The 25,783-nt window shown below is 35.8% G+C and overlaps 1 protein-coding gene across 1 annotated transcript in view; it reads left to right on the top strand.

Annotated features, from left to right (window-relative positions):
- Positions 1 to 9,982, top strand: part of BMP5 (bone morphogenetic protein 5) — a 124,773-nt gene extending 114,791 nt beyond the window's left edge. Inside the window, exons 5-7 of the mRNA XM_090280489.1 lie at positions 3,138 to 3,214; positions 4,391 to 4,501; positions 7,965 to 9,982. Coding sequence (XP_090136615.1) covers positions 3,138 to 3,214; positions 4,391 to 4,501; positions 7,965 to 8,114 — 338 coding nt within the window. The 3' untranslated portion in view covers positions 8,115 to 9,982. The remainder of the gene's footprint in view (positions 1 to 3,137; positions 3,215 to 4,390; positions 4,502 to 7,964) is intronic.
- The last annotated feature ends 15,801 nt before the right edge of the window (positions 9,983 to 25,783 follow it).

The raw sequence follows: 25,783 nt of genomic DNA, 5'->3' as shown, positions 1-25,783 counted from the left end.
TTCTGTTATAAATTTCATTGCTCGTTACCTTTATGCGATGTTACATTATATACATCACTTAGCCTGCATGAAAAGCTGCATAGATGGAACAGATATGTTTTGACATTTAAGTTTTACTTTCTTTTTTTTTTAAATATAAACATGGAATTCAAACAACCACATGCATAGTTTATGACTTTTCACATATACTTGTGTGTGTTATTGGCTACAATGTCTTTATTCATATTCAGTGTTTTTAATTAAGACAAGGATAAAAGAATAAATATTTTCCTTATTGTCTAACACAAGAGTTGGCAAAATAAGTCCTGAGAGCCAAAATCAGCCCATTGCCTGTTTTTGTACAGCCCGATTGCTAAGAATATTTTTTATATGTTTAGATGCTTGAAAAAGACTCAAAAGAAGAATAATACTTTTTATGTAGAATTCATATAAAATTCAAAATTTAGTATCTATAAGTGAAGTTTTATTGGAATATAGCCATATCCATGTATTTACATATTGCCTGTGGGTGCTGCTTTCATGTTATAGCAGCAATGTTGCATTGTTGCCAGAGAGGAGACCCCATAGCCTCAAATATTGACTCTCTGTCTTTTTAAAGAAAATGTTTGCTGACCCATCATCTAATGCATAACTGACTTTTTAAAAAACTAAATATCAAGAAGTTTATACAATCAAACTTATGCCATAACTGTTTTTTTCCCTAAAAATAATATAGGGAACTTATCCATTTCATGTTATTGTACATAGTGTTATAATACACTTGTCCATTGCCTAAAGAAAGTTAACCTGTGCTATTATGATTAAGGGAGAAGTTTTCCCAAAAAATAAGAATGCCAGGTTTCAAATAAATTATCTTTCCTCCATCTTCTATCATTATCAGCATATTAATTTTGTTGTCATGAAGGTAATTCCACAGTAGGAATAACTATGAACTAGAAAGCAAACAGCCTCTGGGTTCAAAATTTCATCATTATCTTATTTTATAGACTAACATAAAATAAATAATGAGTTAAAGTAACTGTGAAAGGCAGATGACAGGGTCCACTAAGACAGGTCCCTTGGATCTTTGATGTGCCTCCATTTTCTTTAGAGCTTGAGGATAATTAAACTGAAAGGGGATATCCTATGACAGTCTGCTTTGAATAGTAACAGCTATATTGATTTTCCAGAGTTGACTGTCAGAGTAAATGTAGCATTTACTTCCGGGAGAAAAACTTATCTGTCATGTTGGAAAGTAAATTATTTTTGCTGGCTCCTTTACCCTAAATGTTTTCCCTCTTTCATATTTTGTATTGCAAATAATCAAAATGGGCTAGCTTTTAAAATACTGTTGGTACAGAGTGTGAACAAACCTTAAGACAATATAGAACCCCAGGGACACAGACAATAGTGTGGTGATGGCCAGAGAGTAGGAGAAGCTGGGGCTGGGAGGAGTGGGACAAAGGGAGAGAAAATGGGGACATCTGTAATAGTGTCAACAATAAAAATAAAGGAAAAAATAAAAAAATAGACAATATAGAAAGATTTTCTAAAAAATTCTGTGTGTCTTCAACATTTTATTTTATTCCAAAAAGTGAGATAAGGGCTCTCAATTTATCCTTAAATATATTAAATAATTATTTTAAAATATGGGATTTAAGGTTATATTCCAAAATTAATAGAAATAATGTATTTTCTTTGCTTCAAATCATTTGCGGAACACTCAAATTCATTTATTAATGCCTCAAATATTCATTGATTACTTTCTGTAGGCCAGGCACTGTTTCTGGCACTTGAGATATACCAGTGAACCAAACAGAACCAAATGAGATTTTTACCCTTGTGGAGTTGACAGTCTAGCAGAAGGAAATAGACAAGAACCAATGTACATAATAAATGAGTAAATGGTATAGGATATTAAAGTGGATAAGTGAAATTGAAAAAAATTTAGAGCAGAGGGAGGGAGATCAGGAATATCAAGGTGGTTTAAGGCAGTCAGTGAAGCCCACATTGACAAGATGATGCTTAAGTGAAGAGTAGAACAAGCTATAGGTATTAGCTGTAAAGATATACAAAGGTAGAGCATTTCAGAGAGAATGGATAGTGAGAGTGAAGGCTCTAAAATTAGAGAAGGCTAACATGTCTGTGAAACAGCAAGGAGGTATCATGGCCAGAGTGGAGGCAAGGAGAGAAGAAAGAAATGAGTCAGAGAAGTAATGGAGCCAATTCATATAGCCTTTTAAGAGGATACAGCCACTGTGAGGATATTTCACTCTCAAGGTTATGGGGAACCATCATGGGACTTTTGCTAGGGAGTGATATAATTCAATTGACTATTAAAAGGTCTACTTGGCTGCTTTGTTGTAGGGGAGCCGGGGCAGAAGCAGGGAAAATGTTTATGAGGATATTGCAATAATTTAAGTGAGAGATGATGGTAGCTTGCACGAGGACCCATCATGAGGCGATGGGAGTGGGTGGATTTTGGACGTATTTGAAGGTAAGATGTGTAGGATTTCCTAAAAGATTGGATGTAGGAGAGAAAAAAAGAGTATTTTTTTACTTTATATTGTTTCTTTGTTTTTGTAAAAAGGCTTTATAGCTCTTCATGCTTCACTGCCATCAGTTAAGAATGGAGAGGTGGGACAGGTTTTGGGAGGACAATCAAAAGTCAAATTTGGGTACCTGAGTTTTAAAAATTTATTAAAATAAAATCAAGTCTGTATGATCCAAGGCAGTATTTTCCCAGCATCTGCATCATGGAAGATGTTTTAAAATATTGTATAAATTTTACTATGTTCAAGTATATTAAGTGCCACTATGGTGTGCACAAATTAATGAGTGGGCATTCTTTGAGCAGCTTGTATTCAATGAGGGGCAGATATTAGGCTGTGACCATCACATAGAGGAGGATCTAACCAAATCCTGATTAGAATCCCAAAAGGTAAATGGTATTGTCTACATTTTACAGAAGAAGAAACTCAGGACAAGTGACCTACCTGAAGTTCACAGGGTTAGTAAGTTGCTCTAGCTTTACGATTTAAACTCATTATTTCACAACTTCAAATACAGCCTCTTTTTAATCAGTGACCTCACAAAAGAAATATTACTAGTATACCCGATAAGCTGCCATTTGTTTAAAATCTGATTTTTATCTTCAGATTATAATACAAGTGAACAAAAACAAGCCTGTAAAAAGCATGAACTCTATGTGAGTTTCCGGGATCTGGGATGGCAGGTAAGGATGATCAATCAATTTAGGTGCTTCTATTCTGCTTTATGATAAATCCTGGGTATTCAATATATAAATTATCCACATAATTTTTGTTTATCCATTATTCACTCACCATTGAAACATAGTTATTCGTTTTTACAGTAAAAAGAAAAACTGTTGAAGAAGAAATTATATTTATAATATTTAGAAAGTGGAAAAGGTACAGTTGTCTATATATTACAAATTTTTAATTTTAGAGTTGCTTTTTCAGGTTTAGCAATTTCCTTTGCCACCAACACTCCCAAACTATCAGTCTAAGAAATAGAATAATCAATATACTGTCTCAGTCATAAAAAAAATCAGACAAAAAAGTTTTTCCTGAATTTGAAACTTTTGGCTCTCTTTTACATATGCTTCATAAACAGGTTGAGGAGGAGAATGTAACCAAAACAGTCCTTATAGTAATCATTTAAATTAAAGTTTTTAGATTATATTATCCAAATACAATGATTGTCAGAATATGGGCTATTTTATTGAAAAGTAATATTAAATGGAAACATTTTCAAATTTTACATTTGAGCCAAGTTTTACCTCTCTGGAAAAAAAGTTAGGGCAATTATTACATATGTCAATTTTTTAGCTTCCTAAAAATTTTAATGTACAGTTTTGAGGAATTTGCTTCAATTCATTTCTTCTGTAGAAACTATAATGTTAATTCACAGATGAAAAGAAAAACAGTACAAGGAACAAATATTCAAGCTTTAGGAGTTGTCAAGCTTCTAAAACCAGGAATGAGTTATTGAGAAGTAATGAGAGTTGTCTCAAATTTATATATATGTATTTTTTCTGGTTCACTTGAACTTTCCAGAGTTCATAATTTCCTGTTTAAATAATATTTAGAATGCCAGTTTATGATTATGGTTTTATTCATGAATGCATGGGTTTATACATAATGTGAATATTGTACATAACAATCTCTTGGGAGAAGTTACAGAGAATGTTTTCTTGTGAAAATATTTATATATATTTTTGTAAACTTCAACTTAGAAATAAATCAAGGGCTTAGAGGATGCTATCCTATTAGACTAATTGTTGGACCAAGAAGAGAAAGAAACCTATCAAGTTTTATGTATATTTGAGTATTTTTAAGAATTGTTTTTGATGATATTCCTTTTATCTTTTTTTGTGTGTGCATTTTAGGACTGGATTATAGCACCCGAAGGATATGCTGCATTTTATTGTGATGGAGAATGTTCTTTTCCACTCAATGCCCATATGAATGCCACCAACCATGCCATAGTTCAAACTCTGGTATGCTTTGTTTTTGCAGGATTGAAATTAGTTTAAAATGAAAGATTCCTATAAAGTTATTTTAAAAGAAAGCATTCACTTGTTAGCAATGCGCTATTTTCTCTTCTCAAACTCCTTTGGCACTTTTTAGAGCCAAAGTAACAAATTATGGGTATAGTCAGAAAATTCAGGCTGGTTTAAAAAATAACCCTGATTCCATATTGGGGAAGGATTCAGCTAGGAAAGTTGGAGTAATCACATGATGTGCTCATTCTGCCCTGATTTCGTCACTATGAAATATGACTAACTACACAGGTTCCCAGTGACTGTTTCTAACCCAGCAATTCAGTAGTAATCATTGCAAAAACATTGAATAATAGCTGTAGTAAATTTCATCTGAGGGCTTTTACGCTAATTATTTAAGGATGTTCCATAACACACTGTGGCATTATGAAAGTTCTTAATGTAGAACATAAGTAGAAGACACATTTCTGTTTCTTGATACCTTTTTTTTTCTGTAATCTTTAAGGTGGAAATTAATCTTCATTTTTTTTCCTATCCATACTCAGAAATTCATTAGTAATTTAATCTGTACTAACCTAGGCTTATTTTTGTGAAAATATAATGATATGTTGATTTCATGGTCTCATGAAATCTCTTGAGAGTCTGATGTCCCTGCTTTGTGTTGTGTGACTTACTCATGAGGCAGAGGGAGAACCTCTGGACCACTCAGTGAGGGACTCCTAGAAGGTATAGTAGACTATGTGATATAATTCCAAATCAATGTTTTGGTTAATATGAATTTTTTTTTGTAATTAGGAGAGAAAGAACGGACCAAATTATTTTAGATTCCAGATGTAATGATGAAAATGGGATTATTTGGTGGATGGCAGTAAGAGAGCAGTAGCTATTGGGGGGGAGGGGATCGATCTTTGTGGGTAAGGCTTGTTTATGACCAAAAGTAAAAAAGAGTAAAAAAGAGTAACTATTAGAATTTGTGATGAGTTGACTCTTCAGGAAATTACCTTTCTTTTCATTAATTAAAAATTTAAAGCTGATGAAAAGAGCATCGTAGTTTCCTTTTGAATAAGGAATTATATATATATATATATATATATACATACATATATATATATATATATATATATATACACAGATTAAATTTTTGAGTACCAATGTTTTGCTGGTATCTTCACTGACTTCATAGGCACTATAGAATAGCTAGACACCAAAGACACATTTATGACAACAAGATCATGGCCTTGTCAAAAATTTTGGGACAAGCACTAGTGTCAGAGAAACAGAGATAAAACAAATATGTATTTTGAAAGGTAGACATTTATAAATTTTCTTCTCCGTCTGAGTCTTGACTAATGAGATTGCCTACTTCCTTGGTATATACAAAGTATAGAGAAAATTCCTGGGTGAATTTTATGCTTTGATATGCCTTTGTCTTTGCTCGCTGTAAAAATGAGTACTTCATTGTACAGAATAACATTTCCAGGGGATGGGGAGCAAGTATGCTTTGTAAGTATAGGTGTTTGTATATTCATACTTCCACTGGTAAAAGAAAAACCTCTGTGAATTCTAGCTTTTTATCCATGTCTATGAACATTCACATTGACTGAAAGTTGATCATATTGGAAGAATGCTGCTGTTTTCATGCCTTGCACAGACAAACACAATCATTCTTTTTATACTGTCATAGAGGAACAGCAACTATCAGCTTATAAAAAAAAATTACCACTTAATTTCTTAAAAATGTCTTTGCCTCTTTTTTACTGTCATTCCAATGATTCAGAAAGTAGACTTTTGCTTCCCGAGATATATATGTAATGTATCAACATTTCCCTCAGACTAAGCAATGCTTCATTATTGGAAAAACAAACAAACAAACCCATAAGCATTACCCTTTCTCTTCTTTTTCTTTTTTTTCTTCTTATAAGTATACAGTTGCATATTGTTGGCTTTCAGGGCTGTAGTTTAGAAGGCAGTGTTGAAAACAAACATTAAAAAAATCTGATGTGCACTTGGAACAAGACCCTGCTCTGCATCACTGTCCTAGGATGCATGACATAAGCCATCACAAAACCTGAAGCGTACATGGGAAGTTTGATTTTCTTCCTGGCATTGTGCACTCTCTACATTTGTTCTGTGAAGGACATGAAACAAGGAGACAGGCATGTTTGTTGTTAAAAGAGAGCATGTTTGTGACTAACATTTTTGAGAAACCATTCAAGAACAATTCATTTTTTTGCAGTGACTGCTTCATGTATGTGTGTGTTAAGGAAGATAAAACTGATGAGGGACACAAGCTGCATCTGAAATTTGTAGAAACTATCCAACTTTTAGCTTTGTGAGGTCTTAGGAAATTTCGAGTTCATGTCAGCTCACCTCATTTTTCTGCTGTTTCTATCTACATTCAGGGCTCTTATATCATTTCAGCCAAGACATTGTACAGCCAAACTCTAAGAGGCTATATTTGCTTTTTGTAGATCCCTTAGGACTCATCGGTGGGACTTCCCATAAACTCCTCTGAGGGAAGGATGAGGGTAGATGGGCAGGAGTGGGGGATCCGGGTTCTGGCTCCTTGCTCAAACCACAGGCACACTGCCAGTTGATCAGAATGAGAATAAACCCTTTACCTTGCATTTCACTTCCCATGTACAGCCATCCTTTTTAGGCTTTTGGGGGAGACGGGTATTCAATTTTTAAAATATCTAGGTTTTTTACTTCTGATTTAGCTTAGCCTGCTCTTCAGAGTTTGTCTAGGAGAGAAAGAAAGTAAAAGGATATTAAACTCTGGCCAATCTGCTAAAAAAAATCCTGTGGAGATGCTCCTGAACCAGCAACAATTTAGTAAGAGAATATTTCCTTATGGTAGTAAGTTAAACCAATTCTGTGGAGAAGCGTTGAACTCATGACTTTAAAGCAAGTATTGCCTGATACCTGGAGTTTATTTTGCTGTGATACTTATTCTTCCTTTACCATGGAAAATTAAGAGTTGGCATAAACTTTATCATTTATTAATTATCCTTTTAAAAATAATTTGTAGACCCAAATGTTTCTATAGTCCAATGTTTCCACACAGGCTTTATTGATTTGCATTTATAATTTCTGTGTTTCTTATGAAGTAAACAGAAGTTGTAACCAAAAGCAGCTTAGTGCTAGTTGCATGTTCTTTTTCCCGGGAAAATTTTCACTGCTTTTTTCAGAGAGGGAATTTCCCTTACTTGTTTGAATATTTGTCAAGACTCCAGCACATAATTAGAACTGCTGGTTTGATTCTAGGTATTAATACTTAAGAATACACCCTTTATGACCAGCTCCCCACCCTACCACAGCTATTGAACACAAAGAGAATAGTACTCATCTGAAGAAGGTGCCTGATTGTGAGTAATAAGACAAGCATATTATTTTAAAGCTGTAGACTAAATATCTACATTATTTCTTTAAAAAAACCAAAACAATTTTTCTTTCCCAGGTTCATCTGATGTTTCCTGACCACGTACCAAAGCCTTGTTGTGCTCCAACCAAATTAAACGCCATCTCTGTGCTATACTTTGATGACAGCTCCAATGTCATTTTGAAAAAATACAGAAATATGGTAGTGCGCTCATGTGGCTGCCATTAATATTGAGTAATAATGGAATAAGAAAAAGATCTGTATTTAGGTTAATGAACACAATAAAAAGTATACTTTCAGACAAAAGGAGAATTTTGTAAAATTAGTCTGGCTCATTTTGTTTCTCAACCTATGTACAATATCATGTATATAGTCACTTTTATTTATTTAAAGGTATATATTCTCCTTTGTGGATTTCCTGTCATTAAAATCTATTTTATAGGTCACCACATTATACAATAGATTACCTAGTCTAACTTTCAATGAGATATGTTAAGTCTAATTCAATTCCATTTCAACATTTTTTTCTAATATAATTTTTATAGAACTTTTTGAAATTAGACCAAACTCATTTGACTGTTCAATAATGTTGAAATAAATTGAATGCATTTAGTTATGTTGTACAACTGAAAACTGTGGTAGGATATTTATTTAGAAATAAAGCTTTAAAAAATAACAACCCTAACAAAAATGTGCTTAAATACATTTTTGTGAGTTTCTGCTTCATTAGATAAAGTGAAATGTTGAATTGGATTTGAAAAAATAAGTGGTAGGCAGAACATAGAATCTTAAAGGTTGCATATAATTGTTATAACCATTTGCTTTAACAGAATTGGTGTAACTGTAGGAGCATGTTCCTTTTTGGCTTGTGAGTTGTAGATTTTGCAAAGGAGCTCAAAGCTTCAGGAACTCTGTGGAGACAGGCTTGAGTCTGTGTCCACATAATTTTCCAAGTTAATACTAAAAAATTGCAGTACAACCTTCTTACCTCAAATAAATCATGTCTGCCTATTATCTAGAGCACTGCTGCTGCAGATTTTTTTTCTGATTTAAAAGGAGTCCAAAATAAAGAAAAATTTACATGTGCTCCACTTCCCTCCCCACAGACAAGAGTCACTGCATGCATAAAATATACTGGAGCAAGATGCCTACAGAGCCATTTTCTTTAGCTCTCCTTTATAACTGAGTCTGCTGATTGATGTGATGCAAGGGATTTTATTTAGAGTAAAAGCACTGAAACTAAACTGGAGGAAATTACCAAAAATCCCAGAATGATTTTGACAGAATTGCCATTTCGAAAGAACAGCTGAAATCCATTTTTCATATCTTTGAGAATGAGCTCAATGAAAACCTTATTTTGTAAAGGGATTTTGTAAACCCTCCTCCATGCACAAATAATTCCAAATGGGAAGGTTCTGTTGTATATATGTGCATGTGTGTTCTTCCCTCTGAAATTAATTTATTTTCTCTCTCGGTTTCTCTCTCTGCCATCTAAGGCTTTGCTTTAATACAGACTGATTTCTTAAAGAATGACACATAGATGGATAACTTGCTATTTATGGTGGCTCCATGGTTAGGCCTATTTATAGTTCATCTACAGAGGGGACCCCAAAAGAACCAGAATTATCTTCTGAAGGGTAGGTCCTTTGTAGTACAGGCTTCCCCCTCTAGGTGAGTGTTCTAGGAACCCATCTGCATCAGTATACCAGCTGGTGTTGTTGTGAGAGGCTGCATTTGGCCTCAGGGAATTTTTTTGAAGACGCTTTTAATGCGTTTGCCCATTTCATGATGGGTGATTTAGGAGTGCATCTGCCCATATTACACTGAGTATTCAGCAGTTTTTGACCCAAAACAGCATGATCCCTGTGCCCCACCCTCCTTATTCACCCTTTCTTGCCCCAAGCAACATTTTTTTTTGTTTGTTTCCCTGGGTGAAAAACAGCCTCAAAGGAACATTTTGTCCATGTGGAAGAAGTGAAACAAAAAAAACGGCAGAAGCACTAAAAGGTATCAAAATCGACGACTTCAAAAACTGTTTTGAGCAGTGGAAAAAATGTCTTGATAGGTGTATAGCATCAAATGGAGAGTGCTTTGAAGGTGACTGAAGTTTAAACGTGTAAGAATAAATACACAATTTTTGATAAATAAATTCTGAGTTTTTTGGGTCCCCCCCTTGTAGAATATTCATAAAGCATCACTTATTAATCATCGTTTGGATATTTCAAATAAACATAGAAATATCTTCAAAATGCTATGGTTTGTTTGTAATTCAGGTATATTGCAATGTTGTTTTAAAATACAGTTTATCTTAAAGATTTACTAATAACTATATTGGGGGTACATTAAGTAATATATTTTTGAATTAATGGTGTACCATTGTAAGAATAATAAACAAAAGTCTATTATATTGTTCTTTAAATGTGCTGTTTAAATATATTTCTATATTTTAAAATATATTAAACTTGTAATGACAGTTTCCATTGTGCTTCTTGATTTGACTCTTTATTTAAGAGTGAAACAACATGTAAGTATGTCATAAATTAAGACCATAAGAATATCAATATGCAAATATAAAAGTTATGTGAATTACATAATTTTTTGTTAATTTTAATTGCCAAAACTAGTTTTTATGTTAATAAATAACTCACTGTTAAATAAGCAAAGCAAAATTTGATGAATTGAATTTTTCTTAATCTGTTCAAACAACAAAGAAATCTTTTAAATAGCAAAAACGATTAGAATGGGAGATTATTGGAATCAGTATTTTCATATTTCTCAAATTATTTATATGTATATATGCATATATGCACATTTTTAGTCACATAGTCTCAAATAACTATTGTAGTAATCTCTTAGTTATACTTGGGTTGTACCCAAGCTGTTACTAGAAATCAGAATAATTTGGCCTATTTTACTAGGGTCTAATCTGCTCAAGTCTCTTAGGTAGTTATATATATTGACTTGTTTGTTGTATGCTTGTTTTTAATTTTTATGCTTTACATATTTTTACTTTATAATGTGTCCCTAATCCTTTTTGAAAATACAAGGGTATAAATCACAAATAATCAAGTTCTTTAAATCTAAGGCAAAAGTGAATGTCTACATTGAACTAAAGAAACAAGAAAAACACAAGAAAGAAAATTCAAAATTATTTTTTTCTCATTTTATAATTCCTGCATCATCATCAAATCTGAGCCAGAGTTAACTGGCTACTATACAGTCTGGCAAATATCATCTCCCAAGATATTTACAATGAATAATTAGCTCATGCTGCAACTCCATTCAAGGCAGAAGAAATTCTCATTTCCAAACACAAGTCAACATCTCATAACCATTCAGTCAAGTGCTCAATCTATCATCCCATTTCCATCTCGGATTACCACTTTTCCTATGCTCTCTCTTTGCTTTTTTTTTGGCTTCAAACTTTTTAAGGTTACAAGTGAAGATGGCTCTGCCGATAAAGTGTATTCATTGCTAGGTATATATCTACACATCTGTATTTTATCAAGTTTGGTTAAGGTCATAACTGATGAGAAAGTAGGAAAGTAGATGCCAGTATTTATCCTTATTTAGGCATAAAAGTGGACATTGTATCCAAGTTAGCAATTTAAACAGAACAAAGATTCTGTCAAAATTACTTCAAAGTCAGTTGTAATATTTGTTAAAGGCTTTTTGAAAGATGAGAATTTCAAAGACAGGAGAAACCAGATTAGATATAGCCATTAAAAATGACAAATAAATGTTAGGAATTTAAAAACTTGCGCCTTTACCTTTGCATCATAGTTTCAATTTGACAAAGGCAGGTAACCTCAAGGCTAGCTAGCCTCAAGGTCAGTGAATTGAATATGTATACAATGGGGAAAGGATGGGTAGATGCACTGCAGCCTCAAATTTTGCAGTCTGTAAATAGGAAGGTGAGAGAGGTAACACTACATAAAGAGCCTCGAGATATAACCAGGCTCAAAACAGGATCTAAACTAATGATGTAGCCAGGTGTGACTACTACTACCTGGTGAAATAGAAAAGAACCTACTTAAAATGCTGTACTGTGTTTACTTTTCTACAGGTACCTATAGAAAAAGCACAGATAGGAAAATAATTCTCTACCTTGAACCACAAGGAAATTAAGATTTCTTAGATTATATGTTTTTATATTCTCTTTAATGAAAAATATATACATAGTATAAATGAATATATTTTATGTATTTTAAAGATTAGAGCATTGAAATATAAATATGAAATACAGGGTGGGGAAAACAAAGGTTTATAGTTGTGAGGATGTGAAACACAGAGTTTATTCTTGTATTATTATCAATAAATTGTTGTATAATTTTCCTTATGAACAACAGTAAACCTACTTTTGCCCCACCCTGTATTTTAAATGAACCAGTAGATGGAATAATTGTAATGTGGTAAAGTGAAATCAATTCAACAAGACATAAAAAGGGAAAAGGATAAAAGAAACATAACAATGGGGAAATATTACCTATAAAAATATATACAGAATTAAATCCAGACATGTCACCTAACATTAATTGTAAATGAATTGAAAAGATCACTATTTCTTGATTGGATTTAAAATAAGAACTACAACAACTAGCTCTATTCTATTCAAAAGAGAAACATCTATAACTAAAAACATAGGAACCTTGAAAGTAAAATGAAGGTGAAATATATACCAGGGCAATACTCACCATAGGAAAACTGGATTAATCATAATAATGAAGTGCATTTACACATTAATGCATAACAGTCATGAAAGAAATGGGGATCAAAACACATCAATAACACTTTTAATCACAATTCTAATTTCTAAGCTTATATGTAAGACATGGTATTCTCTCTTAGAACTATATAAAATAAAAATTGTTAGAACTACAAGGTAAAATTAAAAGTACACATTTCAGTGAGCAGTTTTAGCAAACATCCCATTAATTCATAGATTAAGAGAAAAAAAGAAAGATCAGTGAGCATACACCAGATATCCAGATATGCCCAATTAACAAACATGACTTAATGAACATGCATAGAACATCAAAGAATATACATTATTTTTCAGCAAATGTGGAAAATACATGAAATTTATCTTTTCAACACACTTCAAAAATAATTTTATGAAGCCAAACCATTTTTGTGACAAGAATATGTATGTTGGCATAATTTATTTTTTTATTATCTTTCTTCTTTGAGATGTGCAAGGAAAAATGAAGTGTATGCCCTTTAAAAAGAATACCCTCCTTTTAAATACAAGACCTTTCGAATATACTGTTGTTGCCTATTCAATTTTTGTCATATCTCTCATAAAATAGTTTTAAAATGGCTTTTAAATTACCTGTTTAAAATTAATAAACAGAGAATTTTGTGTTGGCATATGTAATTCCCTTTTTAAGATTATTAAGATTTGTGATTTGAAAACTTCCTGTATGAAAGATGAAAGTCCACAATATTGTGCTCAACAATACATGTTGATGTCAGTAAGCCTTTTAAGGTATTCTATTTATGAAATTAAATAAAATCTATATGAGAAGACAAGGACTTCTTCAAAGCTGTTATGATGCAAAGGAGGAATATTTTAAAAATCTTGGCTATTGAACATAATGGCTACAATAAAATATCATCTCACACTAACCAACTAGGCCTGTTATTATTTTTATTATTATTATTACTATTATTAATCCTCACTGGTGAACATGTTTGTTGATCCTAGAGAGTGGGGAAGGAGGGAAAGAAACATGGATGTGAGAGAGAAACATCAATCCATTGTCACTCCTATGTACCTTGACCAGGGACTGAAACTATAACCTAGGCATGTGCTCTGACTTAGAAGCGAACCCACAACCTTCTGGTTTATGAGATTACTTTCAAATTAGTTGAGCCACACTAGCCAGGGCCCTAGGACTATTATTAAGTGAAAATAAATTAAAATATTTTTTGTACATTAATACAGCTTCTAGGCCTTGATAAGATTTTCCATTCTTCAGGAATGCTCTCCCTAAATTCTGTCTGCTGATAGTCTACTGATTCCTGGAGGCCCTTCTCATTTGCTACTTCCTTCCAAAAGACCAAATACACCAAACCCAATGGCTATGATCCCGCTAATAAACCACTGCAGAGCTCTTGCTTCTGAGACATGCATCACATTATGCTAGCTACTGTAGTTATTTGGAAGAAACTTTAATATTCTTACATTGTAAGATGAAGAAATTCTACCATACTCATTTTTTAAAATTCCTTGAAAATTATTATATTTTTAGAGTTGTCCTATAAGTGATTTGGAACCAAATAAATGATGGCTTAATTTATTATCTTAATAGAAAATAAAGAGTGAACAACAACAACAAAAATAAAATCAAATACTGTCAAAATCAAGACGGTAGAGAGATAAAATTTTTTATTTTAAAATGAATGTTCCCAAGGTACCTTTCACTTTTAGGGCATTCTAACCATATTTTATTAAGGTTCCCCTCCCCCAAGTTTTATCCTACTTTGTTTGAAACATTTCTGGGTGGAGGTGGTCAAGGGGTGAGCAGGGAAAGGGGACATCTGTAATAGTGTCAACAGTAAATTAAAAAAATAAAAAGAAAAATACTCCTTCATGTCTTCTTTTTACTTGATTCTCTGTGTAGGTGTCTATGACTGAGATAAAGCAGCCGCCTCTGCCAGTCTTAAAGGGTTGACCTTGTGTATATGAACCTTACGGCTCAACGTTGCCCAGTTCTTGGTTGTTCTCAAACCTTTGTAATTGTCTAGGCAATCTATTTTATTTTTAATAGTTCCCAGGAGTTGAGGGTGTGCCAACACCACTCAGTATCCCAGAGACGAGGATCTCAGTCAGCACCTGGATTCAGGCTGATCAGAAGCCAGAGCATCAGGCAGCAGCTTTGAAAGAATGCAAATATATACAATCCCCTGGGACCTCAAGCATAAACGCCCACTGGCCACCAGACCAGGTGATGCAGAGGTGTTCTCTGACAGCAGCTACAAAAATCAGGGCACCAGACAAGATTATAAGCTCTTTTCTGGAGGATACTGGCAAGCAAGAAAGAGGCAGGATAGTACAAAGATTAGGCTCCCCTAAATGTGCTGCTCCAGCACCCTGCTCCTTAGACCAAAGCTTTTTGGACAAGATGCAGGCTTCTTTCACAGAAGGACTCAGGGCTTGTTTAGTCTGTGGTCTGTGCAGTGCTCTGGGGTGATAGTCTGCTAAGAACTGTTTCTCCGACTGTTATAGTTCCCCTGGAGCCTCCACAGGCAGGTGATCCAGAGGTGTCCCCTGCGAGGCAGCCGAGAAAACCCGGTCGCCTGACATAAAAACTGGGCCAGCGGAGGAGCTTGGAAGTTCCCCTGTGAGAGACCCTGGAGAACGCAGTAAGGGCGTCACTGGCTGGAGTAAAGCAGGGCAGGACCGCAACAGATGACATGGCACCTGCTGAAAAGGGCAAAAACCAAGAAGAAATGAAAACAAAACAAACAAACAAAAAACCCAAAACACAGGAAAATAAAAAATGAACGTGGTCCCCTCTGGCTTTAGGAAGACAAGAGAGAGGAGGGAGAAGGCACCTGTCAGCCACCGGAGAATTTCCCCCCAGCATCTGCCCCTCAGACCCACCCTTTTTCAGGCCACGTCAGGGTACTTTTCTAACAGCTACTTCTGCACTGGGCCCTGCGGCAGGTAAGTCTGTGCTTCTCCCTTGAAGACTTGTTCCTCGTTTTGCCACAGCCCACGGGTCTCCTGGGTACGCTCCCCATTGATTTTCAAAGTCAGCTGTTTTGGGGGCTCCTTTCTCAGCTGTCCAACGCGGGAACCCTTTGCTTCTCAGGAAGGCACATGGGGGCTTTGAGTTCCTTCCCAATAGGTGGCCACTGTGTTGGGTGGTTGGGTGAGGGGTTTATGGCGCGATTGTCTCAGCCTTTCCTGCGCTTGAATGTGGTTTTTTTCTTTTCCGATAAGAAGAATTTAGCCAGTTTTTAGGGTCTCTCCCCACACCCCCCGCAGGAAATTGTTCCATATGTATCTGTCGTTTCAGTGTGTTCCTGGGAGGAGCCGAGGTCAGGCTCATCTTAGTTACCATTTTGAATTGGCACCTGTAGGGCACGCAGATCTGGATAAAACAAGGAGCACAATCTGGTGCCCACAGGATGAGTTAGTTGCTCCTTCTAAGTTATAGGAGGGAAAAAAAGGCCCCCTTAGACGTGGAAAGTACTGGCTCATTTCTATGATGGTGATACAGAATTCAACATAGAGACAAAAGGTGTGACTAACGTAGATATCTGTGGGAAGAGCGTTCCTGAGAAAGACAGCAGCAATTGCAAAACTCGTTGACATTTCTGAGACATAGCAAGGGGGCAAGTGAGAGCTGGGAAGAGAGAGAGGAAGGACATGGGTTCAGGCTGGCAGCAGGGAGTTGGGTTATATAAGGTGTTAAAGGCCACTGGAAGGACCTTAAATTTTACCCAGATGTGCAAAGCCACTAGGAGGTTTTGAGTGGAAGAGATCACAGCTTTTATTTTTGAACAGAACACTGGCTGTTGTGGGGACAGCACTGGGTAGGACAGCCAGAGCAGAAGCAAAGAAGACAGTTTAGGGATTTTGGAAAAATCCAGCCCTACAGAACATGGAAACTTGACCTAGTGTGGTAATTGTAGAAGTGGTGAGAATTAATTAAAATTTGAACATGTTTGATAGGATTTGCTGATGGGATATAAGAAAACAGTGAATTAAGGGTGATTTTCACTAATATGACCTGAAGAAATGAGAGGAAGGCGTAAACATTTATTCAACTCCAATGTAAAGCAGGGAGGGGTTGTTTCAAGAAGTTGAGAGTTGATTTGGGATATGTTAACTTCAGAGCGAGATGTCCAGAAAGTGGCTTGAAACACAAATCCTAAGATTAATGGAAAGGGCCTGACCGGAGATACAAATCTGTAAATCATCAGCATATGATGGCATTTAAAACTATGTCATCAATAAAATCACCACTGCAGATACAAGGTACTAGCAATAAATGAGAACCCTTCTCCAGGTGTTGTTACCCGTAGCTTAATCATGCCCAATCATAAGAAACAGGTGTTACATGAAGACCATCAACTTAGCTCTGCCGCTGACAGCCATAGGACTTTATGAAACAGGTTATCTCAGTTTACTGAGAAAAGTCAGTTGGAATGCTCTATAAGTTTTGCAGGAAATAAAATGTATTAATAGGTATAAGTTTACTAAACATCTTTATATAATTTTCTAAATAATGCTTGCTGTGTATTGTAAATAGTTCAAGGAGCTTTAGTAAAGTGAATATGGTAATGAGAAAAAATGATGGATGAAGCTAAATAAGGTTGGTGCAAAAGTAATGTCTGACTTTTTTAAAAGAAAGTTTTAGATAGTATTTATTAAATTTGTGCCTCTTATAATTTTTAATATACTTTATTTTTTATGCTATTACAGTTGTCCCCATTTCTTTTCCCTTTGTTCCCCTCCACCCAGTGACCCCTCTTTCTCCAGTTGTCACCCCCTTAAGTCCATGCCCATTGGTTGTGCATATAGTTCTTCTCAACATTTTCCTGTCTACTCCACTCCTTCCCACTATGCTTAATTCCCGTACCATCTCCCTCCCTTTCCTCCCTTCCTCCTCCCTGCTGACCTCCCCCCAAAATGTTCCCTATACCTATAATTCTTTTCCCACTCTCGTTACCTACTTAGTCTGCCTTTGTTTCAATTCCCTAGCTTCTGCTGTTGGTTGTTGTGATACAGTTTTCATTTTAATGTTCATAGTTTTGATCCTCCTTCTTCTAAACAAGTCCGTTTAACATTTCATAAAACAGTGGTTTGGATCTGATGAACTCCTTCAGTTTTACTTTGTCCTGGAAGCACTTTTTCTTTTCTTCTATTCTGAATCACAGCTTCGCTGGATAGAGTAATCATGGTTGTAGGTTTTTGCTTTTCATTACTTTGAATATTTCTTGCCAGTCCCTTCTTGCCTGCAGAGTTTCTTCTGAGATATCAGCTGAGAGTCTTATTAGGACGCCTTTGTACATAATTCTTCTCTCTTGCTGCTTTTAAGATTCTTTATCCTTAATTTTTGACATTTTGATTACAGTGAGTCTTGGTGTGGTTCTCCCTGGGTCCAGTCTTTTTGGAACTCTCTGTCCTTCCTGGACCTGTAAGTCTTATTTCCTTCCCCAGGTTAGGGAAGTTCTGCTTCATTATTTTTTCACATAATTTTTCAATTTCTAGTTCTTCTTCTTCACCTTCTGGCAACCCTATGGTTTGGATGTTGGCCCGCTTATAGCTGTCCGATAAGTTTCTGAGCCTCTCATTTTCCTCACTTTTTGTTTCCTCTTTCTGCACTGGTTGACTGTTTGTTCCTTCCCTATGTTCCGATTTGTTGATTTGATCCCCAGTTTTCTGGCCCTCACCACTTGTTTCGTATGTGTTTTTGTTCATTTCAGCAGGACTAGCCTTCATTCCTTCCCTGTCTTGTTTAAGATCTGCTGTCAGATCTGTAAGTATTCTTATAACCAAAGCTCTGAACTGAGCCTCAGAAAGATTTCCTATCTCCTGCTTCATTAGATTAGATATTTGCTGTCTGGTCAGCTGCATCACCGGGATCTCTATCATGATCTGTGCCATCCTGGCCGTTTTGCATTTACCTTTGCTTCCTGGTCAGGGCTGTCACACTTCCTACACTATTGGGATTAGAGCCCCATGAACTCGTCAAAGCCGGGCGACCTGTCTCATCATGCTGTGGCGTTTTCTGTGGGGGTGGGAGTCCAAGATGGATTCCTGTTGTTCACTCTCTGCTGAGAGACCAGGAGGCTCTTCCTCCACCCCCACCCACTCTGGGCCTCACAGTCCAAGGCAATGGGGGTCTGCCTTCCCCGGCTTTGGAATCGCAAGCTGATGGGTCTGGTCTGCAGCTGAGGGTGCTTTCTAGGCACTTCTCACCTCCCCCTAAATACAGATGTCTATCCTTACTGCTGTCCTGCCTCCATTGCTGCTGCTGCTATGGATAGCACAGCTTGAACTCTCCTCCCCGGCTTTGCTCCTCCTACCTGTTCGGATGAGCACCACTTCTTTATAACTTCATACGTTGAACTTCCATTTACTTTCTGGAACTTCTGGTTATTTCTGGTTTTGCAGTAGTTGTATTCCTCCTTAGTTATGGAGGGAGATGGAACGTGTCAGTCTAGGCCTTCATCTTGGCCAGAAGTCTCCTGTGTTTGTTTGCTTTTGTGTCCCAGGCAGAGCTGTCACTCCTACTATGTTGTAAGGGACGGAGCCTTAGGTATTCGCCAGTACAGTATGACCCCTTTCACCACGTTGTGGCTCTGTATGCAGGGGAGGAGTCTGAGAAGGAACAATGCCATTTTCCCAGCACTCACCCCTTTTCCAGGCACTTTTCCCACTTCTGCACAGGACTGGCACCCCTCTAGCTGCTGCCCTGGCCGACTTTCCCAGAGTGGGTTGGTCTGGGGATGTTCTAGGTCCGTGGGGGCCCTTTAAACAAATGGACTCTGCTTAGAGACTGGCAGTTTCTACCTCCATCCCAACCCCCACTGGTTTGCACAGTCAAAAGCAATGAGGCTTGATTTTTCCCGGTTCTGGGATTGTGAGCTGCATGGTCTAGTGAGGAGCTAGGAACGCTCCCCAGGTGTCCCTCCTTACTTTTTAAAATGTATAACTACTGCTTTCTGCTGGCCTGCTGAGGTTGCTGCTGTTGCCACCACCACACCATCCCTCCAACCTGTCTGGATGAGTATTTCTTCTTTATATCTGTGTTTACTGGACTTCCATGCAGTTTGATTTTCTGGAACTTCTGTTTTTTTCTAGTTTTGAGGTAGTTGCATTCCTTCTTAGTTGTGGAGGGAGACGCAGTGTGTCTGTCTATGCCTCCATCTTGGCTGGAAGTCCTCTTATAATTTTTGATGTCACAGTGACTAAGTTATACCTTATTTTTTCAGATTATCAAAATATTGTTCATAATTGTCTGCAATATTTTCACCCATGTTCATCCCATCACATTAGAAATGTCTTATTCTATGATTTTCTTAAAGGTGCCAATGCAAGTACAGCAGCAAAGTCTATTCAGAGCACTTATGGGGATGATGTAGTGACTGAAAGAATTTGCTGAGGTGGTTTTCCCATTTCTGAAGTGGGAATTTCAGTTTGAAAAACTAGCCAACGGAAGGTTGTCCAAAAAACTTTATTCTGAAGTGTTGGAAGCTGTTGTTATAGAAAACCCCACCATTACCTCTAGGGAACTTACAGAACAATTTAACATAGCCCATTCAACTGTGCTACACTAACTGAAAAAGATAGGAAGAGTTTCAGTAGTTGAAAAATGGGTCGCACATGAACTGTCTCCAGAGAATCTGCAACAGCATGTTGCTTGTTGGGTATTGCTTCCACGACATCTTCAGGCGCCAATTCTAGGTAGGCCTGTTACAGGAGCTGAAAAGTGTATCCTTTACCAAAACGTTAAATGCCGCCGATCATGGATCAGTCAAGGGGGAAGAAGAGTTCAAAAACGAAGAGGAAGACTTCATCCAAAGAAGATCATGTTGAGTGTATGGTGGGATATGGAAGGAATTGTCCATTATGAACTGTTAGACAACAATCAAACAATTACTGCTAATCTTTATTGTGAACAACTTTGCCCTTTGAAAGCAGCTTTGAACCAAAAGCGACCCTCCTTAGTCAACAGAAAGGGTGTCATCTTCCAACACGATAATGCTCATCCTCACACAGCTCGACTCACCAAAAATTTCTTGAAAGAGCTTGATTGGGAAATATTGCTTCATCTTCCATGTTCTCCTGACCTTGCTCCTTCTGATTATCACTTGTTTTGTGGACTGTAGAACCATTTTGATGGTCTTAGGTTGACATCAAGAGAAGAGGTTGAAGATGAGTTGGATTCATATTTTGTTTCAAAACCTAAAGAATTTTACAAGTGTGGCATTTATAAGCTAGTTGACAGATGGAATGAGGTTCTAGAAACAAAGGAGGTTATGTTAATGAATAAATCTTTTCATAATCATGGGCTTTTTCATTTTTAAAGAAGACCTTGAAATCGGACATTATTTTTGCACCAACTTTATATCTGGGGACATGTATATAAAGTGTCACCAAACACAAATGAGTTTTTTGTAAGACAAAAAGTAATACATTATTTTCTATCAATTCTGTGTATGTAACGAAGGGGGAGCTTTAATGGTAGTATAAGAAGTTCAGGAGAGACATAATAAAGGTATCTCTGATTTAAAATACTTGAACATTAAAATGGCTCTCTAAGGAAAAACTTTGAAAAACCCTATACTAGAAGTGCTTTTGATTTTTGATCATCCCTGTTTCTTAGCATAGACAGGGTACAAGTCTGCCTTTAACTTCTTGGCTATAAGTTCCATTTATATTATTAAAATTCCTTTCATTTACACAGCTTTATTTTGGGCTAAAATTTTAGCTATTTTCTCTTTGTAAAATTTTTTCACATTAAGATGTAGTTAGTATGAAAGTTTGTTTTCTAGAGAACTATATGTAATACAAAAATTTGTATCACAAGGAAACAATGAATATTAGTCTCAAATTTCTCAATGTTGTAGTACTACTGTAACTATTCTGTAGGTAGACATTATTGGATTAAGTATTTTATTTATCATTAGACATACTAATGTGATGCTGATTACAAAAATAGAATGTATGGATTATTTTTTCTGATATCTTTCTTTAAACTGGCTTCTTTTATTTCAGTTTTACTAGCTTTAAATTTCAGTGCCTCAAATCTCTCTCTAGAGTCTGAAGAAGTCTTTTAAGTATGCTCTGTACTTTATCTGTTTTATTATTCAAGGTTTCTAACAGCCCTCTTAGGGAGCGGTGTATCCTAGATGATACTGTGGGAGTTGATTTGCAAGAGCTTAGCCAAGTATGTTGTATGTTTAACTAGGATAATCAATTTAAAGTCTGTTTTCTTACTTTTTCTTTCAGGCATCTCTTTACAAGGATGTGGAGAGTAACAAACAACCATATCAGAATAGCAAATGTTTAATACGTTTTGAAATAAGGGTTTCAACCAGTTTACTATATTATTACCTGTGGAAAAAGCTGTGGAAAATAACATGTACCATTCTCTATTGTCTAAAATAAGTAGCTTTCTTTGATGAAGATATTGAGTCCCCACTTACTAATTTTATCTGAGACACTCTCTAAAGGTAAGAAGACAGAAAAAAAAAGTAAAACAATGGATGGAAAAAGAAATAGGTACAATCAAATGGAAAAAGGAGTACAAATTTGAACAGGCATTTCCTGAAAAAGGAAAGAGTTGTGGCCATGTAAATATAAAACGATGTCCAACCTTAGGAACATTTATGAAAGGACAAATTAAGACCGCAATTAGATAACATTTCACACCAGATCGACAAACAGTTTTTACAGACTGTCTTAGCATTGACTATTGGAGAAAATATAGGATCATTGTGCTGGTAATGGTAGTATAAATTGGTAAAATAATTTAGAAAACAATTGAACATAGTTATGTAAATAACATTCAGTACTGTATCACCTAATGATTCCTCTCTAAATATTCATCATGGAAACATTTGTGGAGTTCTGAACAAAGAAATTTTACGGGAAGATTTATGACAGAAGTGTTCATTTTAGCAAACAATAATAAACAGATATATGTATGTTGCAACTAAAAACCCAGACATGACACAGATATTCATCTATAGGAAACAGACTAATATATCATATTATATAGAAGTGAAAATGTATATATCACAACTCGATGGTCAGATTTCACAATATAATGTTGAAGAAATAAAGTACATCATAGAAGATTATATATGGTATAATGTAATATTTTTATAAATATCAAAATAGAGCAATACTAAATAATGCTTATCTCACAGTGATGGGAAAATAATTTTAATTGAGGACACTATTTATAACGCTATTATTTTGTGTGAATGGTAATAAAAATAGTTTATTAATATTTTTAAAAATTTGTCTCAGCTTTTGCTGTGTAAAAGAATACCCTGTATCTTAGTGGGTTACAATGTTTTATTTGCTCACAATCCTGTGGATCAGCCTTTGGACTCAGCTCACCTATATCTGGACTCACTGCTGCAGCTGCAGTCGGTTTATGTACTTGATGGGCTTGGATGGTCTAATCCTCATGCATATTTATGGCAGTTGGTGCAGGGTATTGGTTTGTGCTGACTGTTAGCTAGGAGTGAAGGTGCTGGTTAGGCCATATGTCTTCAAGTAGATTCACTCAGACTGATTTACATGCTAGTGATCATAGGATGCCTAGAAGAAGTTAGAAAGCACAGCTTTATTTGCAAGCCTTTTTTGGGGTTTTGTATCACATTTGCTGTTGTTCTGTAAGCTAGAGCAAGTCATATGACCAAGCTCAGAGTTCATGTGGAAGGGAAATTTGTAAGGGAAATAAATATAAATAGGCATGAACAAATTGGGGATTATTACTGCAACAATCTATCCTATTCATTTTTATGTATTACTTTGCATATATGAAGTGTTCCAGAATAAAAGTCTTTAAAAAAGAAAATAATTAACACCTGTATAGAGATATAGGTAAAGAGTTAAAGATGACAATGTAGGGTTATTCTGTTTTAAGCTATCAAGTCAGGCTCTATTGCAGAGGAAGCATTTGATACGGGATTGATGAATGTGTTAGGCTTAAGGTTTTGGGAAATGAGGACGCATCACAGTCTAGCAGAATAAATAAGCTTGAGGCAAGAAAGGGAAAGATTGAAGGGGAATTTTTTTTGTTTAATTTTATTGAAACAGTAAGTTTAAATAACAGCAGTTGGAAATAATGCGCTTTATATATGCAGGTGTCAGGTAACACAGAGACTTGAATGATAGCAGAAGGTGTATGAAACTTATTTGGGGGTTAATTAAAATAATTGAAAAACTATTTAAGAGAATTATATTTAAAAACTTAAGGAAGAATTCTCTGTCTCCCCCAAATTTCTTCTCTTCATCTTGGACAGGTAGCTGCCCAGCTGGAAACCATAATTCTCATCCCACCTTGCAGCCGTTCTGGCCCCATAACTAAGTTCTCGACAAGGAATGAGAGTCAAGTGATGTGTGCAACATTTTCCTCATTTGAATCAAGGAAGTTGACTGCCCTGGACCCCTTCTTCTTCCCTATCATTCGAGTGAAGTGTTGGACTGTTAGAACTTTTAGCCAGATGAGAGGGGGAGTTAGAGAAGGGGAAAGAGAGACCGACTTTATTTTTATTTTGGGTTCTCTTTGTTATACTAGTTAGCTTATATTACAATATAGTTACTAAAATAGCTATCAGGCAGCAGGATGGAAGTAAGTATGGTGGGGAACCCATCTAGAAGACTAATACAAAATCTTAGCAAATGAGAACATATCAATTCTCATATATTAGTAAGGGCTGCTTGGAAGATGATTTGTTGAGAAAAATCTTATGGTCAGTTTGCACATGTTTAAAAGTGAGGTGAAGCTGAAATCCATTAACAATGCCACTGCTTTAGTTCTAGCCCTTATTTTACTCATTACTCCTACTATGATTACCTCCTAACAAAACTCCACCTTCATTCTTACTTGTGTGAAATCAACTAAGGATTAGGTAAATTCTGACATCAGAATAATTTATCTAAAATGTAACTCTAATGACATCATAACCTTGTATAAAACTGTTCAATTACTTCCCATCTCTTAGGGAATAATATCCTAAGTCCTTAACATGCCATATAATATTGTTAATGTCCTAGAGTCTGTTTCCTCTTTTTTATTTGGAAATAATAACAACAATCTGATTATTGTAACTATTGGTAATAATATTTTCAAATAATAGGGTATAGTGCCTGGTACAAAGAAAGAAATTAGTAGACGATAGTTATAATTCTTGTGGCAAAAGAATTCTAAGAAAACTACACCAAAATCACCATAGGATATGATTTAAAGAAGCAAGAAGTTAGAAGGGCAAACAGACTGATAGTTCACTGCATACAAACTGGCCTTATAGACGGCTATTTTAATCATGGACAATAAAATAAAACTATTTAAATAGATCAATACCTTTAAGAGGATCTCTGAACCCAGAATCTGATCAAGTTTCTGAAGTTTCCACATTTATCAAGATATATGGTATTCTTTTTTTTTTTTTTTTCTTGTATATGCCACTTTATTATCTTTTTTTCTTTCAGATTTAATGTGTTTTATTGATTAAATTATTACATTTGTGCCAATTTCCCTTCCCTCTGCTCCCCTCCACCCGGTAGCCCCCCTCCCTCCAGTTGTCCCCCCCTTTTAGATTATGTCCATTAGTTGTGCATACAGTTCCTCCCAACCTCTCTCCGTCTATTCCATTCCCTCCTACCTTGATCCCCAATTCCTATATCATCTCCCTCCCTTTCCCCATTCCCCCTCCCTGTTGACCTCCCCCCAATATGCTTCCCGTACCCACAGTTCCTCTTCCACTCTCGTTGCCTATTTAGTTTGCCTTTGTTTCATCTCCCTAGCTTCTGTTTTTTTTAAACCAGTCCCTTTAACATCTCATATAACAGTGGTTTGGATCTAATGAACTCTTTCAGTTTTATTTTGTCCTGGAAACACTTTCTCTGTCCTTCTATTCTGAATGACAATTTCGCTGGATAGCGTATTCGTGGTTGTAGGTTTTGGATTTTCATTACTTTGAATATTTCTTGCCAGTCTCTTCTTGCCTGTAGGGTTTCCCTTGAGAAGTCAGCTGATAGTCTAATTGGGACCCCTTTGTACATAATTCTTTTCTTCTCTCTTGCTGCTTTTAAGATTCTCTCTTTATCTTTAATTTTTGACATTTTGATTATAGTGTGTCTTGGAGTGGTTCTCCCTGGGTCCAGTCTCTTGGGAACTCTCCTTGCTTCCTGG

This window comes from Furipterus horrens, unplaced genomic scaffold, assembly GCF_987537825.1.
Source record: "Furipterus horrens unplaced genomic scaffold, mFurHor1.1.pri manual_scaffold_6, whole genome shotgun sequence".
NCBI classification, from domain to species: domain Eukaryota; kingdom Metazoa; phylum Chordata; class Mammalia; order Chiroptera; family Furipteridae; genus Furipterus; species Furipterus horrens.
Note: the sequence above shows the minus strand (reverse complement) of the source record. Positions and strands in the feature narration are given on the sequence as shown.